Source organism: Mustela nivalis (genome assembly GCF_964662115.1).
Source record: "Mustela nivalis genome assembly, chromosome: 15".
NCBI lineage: Eukaryota > Metazoa > Chordata > Mammalia > Carnivora > Mustelidae > Mustela > Mustela nivalis.
Window position 1 is genome coordinate 29,546,150 of NC_139034.1, and position 12,411 is coordinate 29,558,560.

At 36.7% G+C, this 12,411-nt stretch overlaps 1 protein-coding gene across 16 annotated transcripts in view; it reads left to right on the plus strand.

The window, feature by feature from the left end:
- CAB39L (calcium binding protein 39 like) overlaps positions 1-12,411 on the plus strand; it is a 121,843-nt gene that overhangs the window by 53,446 nt on the left and 55,986 nt on the right. For all 16 annotated transcript variants that reach the window (XM_082701548.1, XM_082701556.1, XM_082701547.1 and 13 more), the window contains 2 exons: positions 7,780-7,921; positions 10,755-10,919. In XM_082701548.1, the coding sequence (XP_082557674.1) occupies positions 7,811-7,921; positions 10,755-10,919 (276 nt within the window). In that variant the 5' untranslated portion in view covers positions 7,780-7,810. The remainder of the gene's footprint in view (positions 1-7,779; positions 7,922-10,754; positions 10,920-12,411) is intronic.

Genomic DNA, 12,411 nt, shown 5'->3' on the forward strand with positions numbered 1-12,411 from the left:
GTGAACATTTATGGGTTCTAGAGCCACACTGCTAAATTAATATTCAAGTAATAGTCCCACCAGAATGAACCAGAGGGGGCTGGGATCAGGGAGATGTATGAAGGGGGTTGCTTCAGTTTTTCTGTTTTGAGCTGGGTGGTAAATACACAGGAGCTTATTAGGCTGTTCTTTATTCATCTGTATGCCCCATATATCTTAATTAAATTAAAATACTTAAGGGAAAAGTCCTGTTGAAGCATTTTGATAAGCTTGATGGTGTCAGAGTCCACTTGTGAGCCAACTGCTGTAGCCAGGGCAGTGGAAGGAATACTCTGGCTACACCTGGGTCATGTTCCCACCCTTTGGGTATGGTGGATGGGAAGTAGAGCAGACAGGTCTATCACCACGAGAAACAAGGACCAAATAGCTACCAGAGATTTTCTTTTCCTTTTACTTTTTTGATTCGGTTAATTTCTGCTTCTATTGCTATTATTTCGATCCTTCTTTCCTTGGAGACTTTTGGGGTGGTTTCCTTTTTAACTTGAATCCTTACTTATTTTTACTCCCCTATGAATTAATTATAATTGTAGATTCTCACCCTCCTACATGTCCTACCAACAATATCAAGGCTTCCTTTCAAGAATTATTTCTGATTTTTACCATTTATTTTGTTGAACTCTTGTGGGCTTGATTCCATGTCATCTTTTTATAATATTTTTAGTAAGCATACACAATCTGTTCACACATAAATATGTTGGCTAGGGATTCAGTTACGAGGCTATAGACTCTCTCAGAACTCTGTAGGTTTTCTCTTTGTTCTGATGACATTTAGCTTTATGGAAGTTCAAAGGCAACTTGATTTTTATCCTTTGTTGTTAAGGTCATTTTGTAAGAATGAGCTTTGAAAGTATAATGTTGGTTTCTTTTAAAAGCCACAAGACACTGAATTTGGGGGGTCACCAATAATCTCAACTAGAAGAGCTCTTTAAGTGATGAGGTTTAGCTCTTTTTTCTGCTTAAACTGTTGCATTTTTTTGCTTCTGCTTCACTTTTTATATTTTTTGTTCTTGTTGGCTTCCTCCACCTCGCCCATTGTTGTAATACCTGGATCACTTTATCTTTTCCATATCTCTGAAATATACATATTGTAGGTGCTCAGTAAATATTTTTTGAATGAATAAATGTAGCCTGACTCATTTTTTACCTCTCAGTTGTCCTTAGTCAATTTTCCATAGGGTCATTTCTGCTCTGTGAAGATTTGGATTACCATGCTGTATTTGGGGTGTTATCTATATATGTGTGTATATATATGTGTGTGTGTTTCTCATCTTTTATCTTGGCCAGCTTTTAGTTTAAGTCCTTTTCTTTTTTTGTCAGTTATGTCTGTTCTGTCTCCTACAGAGAATTAATTTTGGAAGCAACCTTTCCTGTCTTAAGTCCACAGGGCATTTCTTCTCTTTCTTGGGCTGCTTCTTTTTTTTTTTTTTTTTTTAATAGAACCTACATTAATTGTTGTTTATTCTGTTTATTCACTCTTGACAATGGAAAAGTACAACAGGGCCAGTATTAGTCCATGGACATTTGTTTGCTGCATGGCCCACTGTCAGCACTACGCTAGAGGGCATGTTGGTGTGCACAGCCTACAGTTTTCAGTTCCTAAGAGGCATTCCTCTAGAGTTAGTCTGTTGTATTTAATATGGCATCCTCTCCTGTCCCTGCTTCCTGCTTTGCTGAAATAGAATGTATAGTCTAAAAACTCTGAGGTAGACTTTATAGAAAAATTCCTACTACCCTTTTATCCCCAGAAGGCACCATTTTCAGGAGTTGGCCATTCCTTTTGTCCCTGCCTTAAGCACTTTATCTTAGGCCATGATGGATAGATAGTAGGAGTTTAAGATTTAGAATGGATATGGACCAGTGATGAATCACCTCGAGCTCACTGTATATAACGTAGCTATTTTCAAAGGGTGATGCCCTTTAAGAACCCACTCTTTGAGTATGGAGGTTTCTCAAAAAAATTGAAAATAGAACTATCATATGATCCAGCAGTTCTATTTCTGGATATTTATGAGAAGAAAATAAAAATACTAATGTGAAAAGCTATATGCATCACCATGTTCATTGTGGCGTTATTTACCAAGAAATGGAAAGAACCTAAATGCCAGTCAGTAGATGAATGGACAAAGAAAATGTGCTTATATATGTATAATACACCCATAAATATTATTCGCCCATAAAAAGTGAATTCTTGCCATTTGTCGATATGGAAGGAACTTGAGGACATTATGCTAAGTGAAATAATTCAGACAGAGAAAGACAAATATTGTATGGGCTCACCTGTAAGTGGAATTTTAAAAAAAGTCAAGCTCAGATACAGAGAACAAATTAGTGATAGTCCGAGGTAGGGGTGGGGGTGGATGCAATGGGTGAGGGGGGTCAAAAAGTACAAAGTTCTAGTTATAAAAATAAATAAGTCATGGGGATACAATAAATAAAATAACTAAACCAGTATTAATATAAAGGCAATGTATCTGGACTTTCCCAAAACATTTGGCAGATTTGTTTTGATATCTTCATAAATGAAATGGAAAAATAGGAGTTATGACTAGGTGAATTAACAGTTAAATTTTTTTTTAAAAAGAATTCCCTCACTTTATAGATAGGACAAATGACAGCCAAGCAAGGGTGGTAATTTCTGAATCATAGTGGATCAGTTACCAATTCAGAACCAGACGGGTTTAACTACCTTGTATTTGTTTAGTAGGTAGTGCTGAGTGCCAGTTGGCTCAGTTTTTAAATGGCAGTGGAGTAAATGATGTGATTGGGGTGGATGCACATGCAAGTGTCCAGCATGGTTGCCCAGGGAGTAGAAAGGGCAGCCCTGGGTTTGAGGGTGATACAGGAAGGTGTTCAGTCTGGGGGTGGGACGGGGCTGGTTATGGTCTGAGGAGAACAGAGCAGTTAGGAGAGTTTCACCAAAATTTATAGGGGACCGGGGGCGGGAACTGCATAGTTTGAGATACAGGTTTTGATTTCCCTCATAATATGGATCCCAGAATTGAAGAATCATTAATGGTCCTATGAAATTTTAAAACATTATTAAACTAATTTTATATTATAGTTGTAGAAAATAGGTACACTTAAAATATGAAAATAACAAATTCAAAAAAGGAGTACTGTATTAAGAGGCATTATACTGTGTGTTTTTCCTCTGTTATATAATTTTATTGCCCCCCAAATGTTAACTTTTTCTTTTTAATAATAAGTTCAAAAGAGCAAGGATTGTATTTTTCTTGTTCATAACTCTATCCCAGGTATTTAGCAAAGTGTCCATGCTTAGTACTTACTCAGATTGTTCAGTGAACAAGTGAATGAATAAATGAACAAATCAACAGGCAAATAAAAAGTTGGAAGACAGCAAATCAGGAAATGGTGGATAACTACCATGGGAGTCCTGAAAACATTTGTGATATTACCAGAATTAGCATTAGAATTAGCCTGAGAACTAAGAACTGAGAACTGGGCAGAGCAACAAGTACTGGAAAAAAATCACGTCATATCACATATACGTGACCATATTCTTTTTTAATTAATTAATTAATTTATTTATTTATTTATTTATTTTAAGATTTTATTAATTTATTTATTTTTGTCAGAGAGAGAGAGGAGCGAGAGTGAGCACAGGCAGACAGAGTGGCAGGTAGAGGCAGAGGGAGAAGCAGGCTCCCTGCCAAGCAAGGAGCCCGATGTGGGACTAGATCCCAGGACGCTGGGATCATGACCTGGGCCGAAGGCAGCTGCTTAACCAACTGAGCCACCCAGGCGTCCCTCTTTTTTATTTTTTAAAAGATTTTATTTAGGGGCAGAGAGCACAAGCAGGGGGAGAGGCAGACGCAGAAGCAGGCTCCCGAGTGAGCAGGGAGCCCATGTGGGTCTCGATCCCAGGACCCCAGGATCATGACCTGAGCCAAAGGCAGAGGCTTTAAACCACTGAGCCACCCATGCGCCCCTAAAGTACCTAAGTTTTGTTTTACCTAATATTTTCTATTTTTAGGTATCTATTTATTATAAAAGTTATATAGGTATTTTAGAGATAGTTAAACCCGTCTGGTTCTGAATTGGTAACTGATCCACTATGATTCAGAAATTACCACCCTTGCTTGGCTGTCATTTGTCCTATCTATAAAGTGAGGGGATTTAAAAAAAAAAAAAATTTAACTGTTAATTCACCTAGTCATATCATCTAACTCCTGTTTTTCCATTTCATTTATGAAGATATCAAAACAAATCTGCCAAATGTTTTGGGAAAGTCCAGATACACTTAATTGACTGAGCCACTCAGGCACCCCGTGCATGATACCATATTCTTATTTGTACTCTATTTTGATGTCAGGAGTATTTAGTTGGAATTCTCACAGTCGATTATCTTTTCCTTAGTGCAGTAGAACTATATGAAGAAATGAACAATTATACAAATGCATTTAGCATTAAAAAAATACTTTTTAAAAAATATTTTATTTATTTATTTGACAGACAGAGATCACAAGTAGACAGAGAGGCAGGCAGAGAGAGGAAGGAAAGCAGGCTCCCTGCTGAGCAGAGAGCCTGATGTGGGGCTCTGTCCCAGGACCCTGGGATCATGACCTAAGCCAAAGGCAGAGGCTTTAACCCACTGAGCCACCCAGGTGCCCCTAAAAAAAACTTTTAATGCTAAGTATTTAAACATTAAATATTTAACCTTTAAAGAATAAATTATATTTTTTAAAAGAAAAAAATGTGTAAGTGATTCAAGGACACAGATATGTCTAGAACACTTAATTAAGACAATATCATGTCTCAATTAGTATGCCTTTCTCTTTTGTGAAATCATTCATTCATTATATCATAGAACTTTTTGTAATAATCGCAGCTAAACATTGTAGAGTACTTTACTTATACAAGGCCCTGTGCAAGATGTTCTACTTACCTTTAATCCTCACAACACTGAGAGGGAGATGTTATCATCTCCATTTACAGATGAGATCACAGAGCCTTAAGGATCTGTGCCCAAGATCACTTAGGTAAGAAGCAACATTTGGCTTGCTCTGCCCAACTTATCTAATGATTGGTTCAGTACCCACCCTACTACCACAGTTCATATACTTTTAAATATACTCCACCTTCATTTATTGATGTGTAGGGCTGACTACTAAAGTAAAATCTAGTGTGTCTTTACAATTTTATTCTTGAATTATATAAAGGTACACGATACAATGTTCTGACTCTCTTTTTGCACCTGACACTGCCTACTGTGAGAATCATTGTGATCTTCACATGCTTTATCTTTGAATGCTCTGTCAACTTTCAGTATCTGCTTTAGAGGCTGCCTGGAGTCTCTTGTTTTCAAACCTATTGCCCCAAGAGTGGACAGGTTCCCCTCTCACTTAGTCTCCCCACACTGGGGAGTTGAGGCACCCCTGTCGAAAACACCATTTCTTCTGAAAATGATAATTTAAGTCTTTTGTTTTATCATCAAAATTCACACTGTTTTGATTTCTACTTCATAACATATATATGTCCCATTGGAATTTTTTTTAAAGATTTCATTTATTTATTTGACAGAGAGATAGAGAGCACAAGTAGATAGAGTGGCAGGTAGAGGGAGAGGGAGAAGCAGGCTCTATGCTGAGCAGGGAGCCCGATGGGCTCAATCCCCGGACCCTTGGGATCATGACCTGAGCTGAAGGCAGACCTTCAACCAACTGAGCCACCCACGCACCCCTCCCATTGGAATTCTTGATTACAAACAACAAATCCTGAAGGAATTTATTGGAAGGATATAAGGTAGCTCACAGAATGACAAGTTCTAGAGAGCCAGATTTGGGAAATCGGATTTTAGGGGGATTAGGGATTTAGAACCGTAGCTATGGTTATGCCACAGGAATAGCTAGGTAGAGTGCTGCTATCCACTGGTGCACATTTGTGTATACACACTTGGATAATATCCTCCATTGACTAATTGCATCATTGTTAATCAGAAAAATATTAGAAAAAGTAGAATTAACCCAAATGTCCATTAATAAGGTATTAATAAAATAAATTATATAGTAATTTAATAAAGTTTCCACATAATAATTATATATCTGTATAATAGAATACTATATTGTATACAATTGTAGGAGATCTAAATATATACTCGTAGAATGGTATTCAAGACATAACAAGTAGAAAAAAGTTACAAAATACTGTGTTTAGTATTACTTTATTTTTGTTTAAAAATGTATCTAATATTATATATAAGAAAAAATTCAGAAGGAACATACACCAAACTGATATATTTGTTATCTCTGAGCTATTGGTTAATGGACTTATGATATCATGTTTCTGTAATGTTTGAAATATTTTGCCAATAACTATAAAGTATGTGAATATGCCTCTCCTAACTGGAAACTTCAATAAGGATTTTCTTCCTAAATAATTACATTATGGTAGGGCAATGACAGCCATATTCAGCTTTCTCTGCTCTATGTAAATAGATGTTCTCAAAAACAAGAATTAATATTCCTTTTCCTCACTCTCCTCACCCTCCACCATGGTGGTCTTCATTTCCTCAGTGAGTATGGCCAGCTGAATGTTTGAAGAATAAATAAAGAACAGATCAGATTTTAAAATAATTTTACCTTGCGATTTTGTGATTGTTATGGGTAGCATTAAATATTGCCTTACCACAGTATGTGAATCCTAATCTCACTTTTGTTTTACATGTTTTATTTTATCTATCACCGTCATTGTCGGCAGCAGCACTCTCATTAGTTAAAAAATCTAGTTTTAAGTACTCCTTTTCCCAGTGGGACTCTTTCCCGAATCCTTGTATTTGTATTTTAGAAAAAAAATTTTAAACTTTGAATAAAAAGTTTTCGGCAAAGTTTTAAAAATACCTGTCTTAAAATATATATATGTATTTAAATGTGGTGTAAAACTTGATGAAACTCATTTTAGTTTGATCAATGTTAATGTTTCAAATTATTGAATTAGGGTTTTTGAAAACATAAGACATTCTGGTATAACAATTTAATCATGTTAAGAGTTAAATTCTTTACAAACTGGTGACAGCCATGCTGGAAAACAAGTTGGAGGTTCCTCACAAAGTTAAAAATAGAACTCTCCTAAAATCTGGCAATCACAGTACTAGGTATTTACCCAATGACTCTAATTAAAAGGGATACATGCACCCTGATGTTTATGGCAGCATTATCAACAATAGCCAAATTATGGAAGCAGCCCAAGTGTCCATCAGTTGATGAATGGATAAAGATGTGATACACACACACACACACACACACACACACACAATGAAGTATTATTCAGCCATAAAAAGAATGAAATCTTGCCTCTGCAATGTGGATGGATCTAGAAAGTATTATACTAAGTGAAATAAGTCAGTCAGATTAAGACAAACGCCATACGATTTCACTCATATGAAATTTAAGAAACAAATGAGCAAAGAGGAAAAGAATAGAGAGAGAGGCAAACCAAGAAACAGATTCTTTCTTTTCCCCCCAAGAAACAGATTCTTAACTCTAGAGAACAAACTGATGGTTACCAGCAGGGAGGTGGGTGGAGGCGTGGGTGAAATAGGTGACGGGGATTCAGGGGGGCACTTGTGATAAGCACTGGGTGTTGTATGGAGGTGTTGAATCACTATATTATACATCAGAAGCTAACATTACACTTCTGTTAACTACCTGGGATGTAAACAAAATTTTAGATAAAATTTTAAAAAGCTAAACTCATGATTCTTGTTTGCTTATTTGTTTGTAGCATTCTGTATTGGAAGAAGAAATTTCTATAGATGAAAAAAATGCCTTTGTTTAGTAAATCACACAAAAATCCAGCAGAAATTGTGAAAGCTCTAAAAGACAACTTGGCGATTTTGGAAAAGCAAGACAAAAAAACTGACAAGGTATGAACTAAAATGATAATATTATTATTCAGATGCATGTTTTCCAAAACCAAAAACCAATGTAAAAGCTTGATGAAGAATCCCCGAATATGGTCTGTGATGTGCACATAAGGTCTCTATAAATACATATAAATTGATTTCAGGATTCATGCTGTTGTTGACTCTTTTGCCTTGAACCCTTGGTTCACTATATTCAGCCTCTGACAAAACTTGGATCCCTCTAGACTACAGACCTTAAAAATCTAAGGGGCTATACAGGTATTTAATGCTAAACTGACAGGAAGGATAGAACATTTTTATTTAAGGATCACCTGATAGTTTCTATGACAGTGCAACCTCATTTTAACATTTTTTAAAGGTCCTTCTAAGCAGGATTTCCTCATAGATAAGGTGTTGTTGTTGTTGTTGTTCTTTTCTTTATATTTTGTTCCTTCCAGAGGATGTTGGATCCTATGTATTCAATTTCTCTCTAAAGTGACTGGTTAGTTTATGGCAACACTTAAGAGATCTAGAAAATAAATATCCTTTAGTTCACAGTATCTTCCCATCCCAGTATATTAAAAAAATCTTGGATCTTGTAGGTATGTAGAGATATAATGTTTTATTCTGCATCTTGTAAGGTATGTAGAAATGTATTTTTAATTCTTGTGTACTTGTAATATTGAATCAAATATTGGCTCAATTAGAAAAAAGAAATGACCTTCATAAAAGAGTAAACCCAAATTTACTAGTAAATTTACAGTAAATCTGCACAAGACAGAAAAAAAACATAAAAAGATACTCGCTTTCATGAGTAGTCAGGAAAAGGCCAGTTAAAATCACATACATTCATATTACACACTCACTCTCCTGGCAAAAATGAAAAATGTCTGATGATACTCAGTGTCGGCGAGGATGGAGAGCAATGGGAACTTTCCTCCACTGTGAGGGATAAGGTATAAACTGGTGTCACTGCTTTGAGAACCAGCTGGTATCATCTGTCAAATCTGAGGTTGTACCTCTGTTAAAACCCTGCAATTCTACTCCGACATACAAACTCTAGAGATAATCTTGCACTTGTGAACCAGGATGCGCGCACTTGTGAACCAGGATGCGCGTACAAGAGTATTCATATGTTGCTGTTCCTAATAACCCCTCAATGGAAACGACCTAAATGTCCATCAAAAGTAGAACTGATGAACTGGGGTCCAGCCATTAGTAGAAAACTTGAGAGCAAAGAAAATGAAAATGCTGCTGCCTCCGTGCAGTTGCATGGATGGACCTCACATCTATAATAGCAGCAGAAGCACCTCCTAAGAGGTCCCAGGTGTTATTCCAAAAAGTTCAAAATTGGCAGAGCTCAACTATATTGTTTAGCGATGCAAATACAGGTAAGAAAATATAAAGAAAAGTAAAGAAATGATTGTCATCAAAAACATAAAAACATTTACTTCTAGGTTGAAAAGGCTGCATTCAGGTGACTTCAGGATTTCTGGAAGTTTTCTACTCTTAACCTGTGTTATGGGCCACAGAAGTTTGCTTTATAATTATTCTTAACTGCATATAATTTAAAGCACTCTTTTGTGGCTAAATATCACCCTTAAAGAAATTTCCAACCTTTTAATAAATTAAGAATTGTTTCAGTCAGATCATAAGATGTATCTGGAAATTACTTTTTTTTAAAGTAGTCATGCTACTATGAATTATTTGTATTTAATCTGCCTTATTCTCTTTATTCCCTTCCTTGGTTATAATGATTACAGAACCATACTTCAAAGTAATAAAACTATATTTCTTTTAAAAATATTCAGCAGATTACATTGTTAACTTTTTGGCCTATTCTCTTTTGGACGTATTGAATAAATTCACATCCCATACAATCTGCCTCTTTAACGTGTACAGTTCACTGATTTTTAGTATTCTCAAAGGTTCTACAACCATCACCAATATCTAATTCAAGAATATTTTCATCACCCCCAAAAGAAATCCTGTACCAGTTGGCAGTCATTCCTCATTGTCCCCTCCCCAGGCCTGAGCACCCACTCATCTGTGGATTTCCCTCTTACTCTTCACAATATAGAGAAGTGTTTTTTTGTCATTTTTAAGTTTCATAGAGAGCAAAAAAGGTGATGATTATGTGGGAGAGACAAGTGGATTAACAAAGTTAGTGGCTTTTGATAATTTGACCGTGTGTTTTGACAATTCAGGTTTACTATACTGTCCATTAAAAAATTAGAGTGATAGGAATTTGTTGAAAACCTTAACAAATGCTTTTAATAAAGACCCGTAGCTACTGATAAGTCTTCAAAACAGTCATTTTAATTTTTTTAATATTTTCTTTATTCATTTGACAGAGAGGGAGAGAGATCACAAGTAGGCAGAGAGGCAGGCAGAGAGAGAGGGGGAAGCAGGCTCCCTGCTGAACAGAGAGCCTGACCAGGGACTCTATCCCGGGACTCTATCCCAGGACCCTGGGACCACGACCTGAGCCGAAGGCAGAGGTTTAACCCACTGAGCCACCCAGGCGCCCCAGTCATTTTAATTCTTAAGAGTAAAATTTATAGCTAATGACTAGATTAGTTAGGCTATATCTGAGTAGGTTTTAAAGGAAGAGTGTTTTGATTATGTTGACCAAATAGAAATACCAGAGACTTTTTTAACATAAATACATTTTTGCAACATTTTCCAAAATAAAAAAAGCACTGTCAAACAGTTTTTTGGTTGCTTGTAACTGTATAGTGTTCTTTGATCATAAATGAACAGAATCCAAGAAGTGGGGTTTTTTGGTTTGTTTGTTTATGGCTTGAAAATTTTCATTCCCTCTTCACTGTGAGCATGTTTTTTTGGTCACCAGGCTTCAGAGGAAGTGTCGAAATCTCTGCAAGCAATGAAAGAGATTCTGTGTGGCACAAATGACAAGGAACCCCCCACAGAAGCTGTGGCCCAGCTCGCACAAGAGCTCTATAATAGTGGGCTGCTGGTGACCTTGATTGCTGACCTACAGCTCATAGACTTCGAGGTAAACCATTTGTAAAAGGGTGCTGCCGCTGCTTTGCAAGTTCAGTGTATACGATCATAAATATTTGACTTTGTTTCTATTATTACTCTTCATCTATTACATATAAACCCAGTATTTTCCTAAAACTTCTCAAATTTCTTTAATAAGGTAAAAAGATATCTTATGGTTAAGTTTTCTGCAGCCAGGAGGCAAGGCTAGTGGCCATCAATAATAATGGTAATAATAAGGGATAACATTGAGTGCTTACTACATGTCATACAGTTCCAAGCGCTCATCTCCTTTCCTTCTTAAAGGAAGGAATTCCAAAGGAATTCCTGTGTGATTGGTACTATACGATGAGCCTTGTTTTATAGATGAAGAACCTAAAGCTCAAAGCTATTAAGTAATTTGTGCAGTCAGTTGTATGCTAAGAGCCAAAGCTGGGATTCAAACTCGGTGTCTTGGACTTGTTCATTTAGTTAAAATATTATACCAATGATTTCAGAAGTTTGTTGAATGCTAGCAATATAGGATACGTATCTCATTTTGAAAGCAGTTATACCTAATTTACTTGAATAATAAGTGAGCTAAATAAAACAAAAACTTAGAAATATGAGTGGTGAAGAGGTGTAGGTGTTTTATTATCTATGGTAAATCTGACTGAGAATGGTGGTTTTTCAGTAAACAGCGTGTGTGTAAGGCATGTTTGACCATTGGCTATTTTGGTGATAGAAGTCTTGGTTTTGATTTGTTTATTGTTTTTGTTACTACCCTCATACTAAGAGCTTGGGTTTTCACTGATTCGCAGAGATGGATGAAATGCAGATTTTTTTTTTTAAGATTTTTTATTTATTTATTTGACAGAGATCACAAGTAGGCAGAGAGGCAGGCAGAGAGAGGAGGAAGCAGGCTCGCCACTGAGCAGAGAGCCCGATGCGATGAGATGAGGGGCTCAATCCCAGGACTCTGGGATCATGATCTGAGCCGAAGGCAGGATCTTTAACCCACTGAGCCACCCAATCGCCCTGAAAATGCAGATTTCTGAAATAGCTTTTAGTTTTATCCCTGGGAAAATGAAAGGAAAACTAATTATGGTGATTACAGTGATTAGACCAAGATAAGGTCAGGGCTCTGGGGATCTGTGGAAATACTAGCCCACAGCTCTCTGGATGGCTTCAGCTGGGCTGACTGGCAGGATGAGGAACGCAGAACAAGACTGCTCTTGAGATGGGAAGCCAGGTGTGTGGGCTGGACACAGACCCCGACTGGAGGACCCCACAACTCATCCTTCCTTTCAGACACACCTGTCTTTTTCTTTCTTTCCTTCCCTTACCTATTTTTCTATCTTTGACATTTCTACTCAGTAATCTCTTTGTCTACTTTTTCCTCTTGCCTGGCTTGCTCACTCTCCCTCCCCATCTTACTCCTCTCTTTTAAAACTGGCCATATGTGGAATGAAGTGTAGTTTTATCATTGCATCTGTGTGTTTTCATGGTTTTTCTATTCAGTTTCA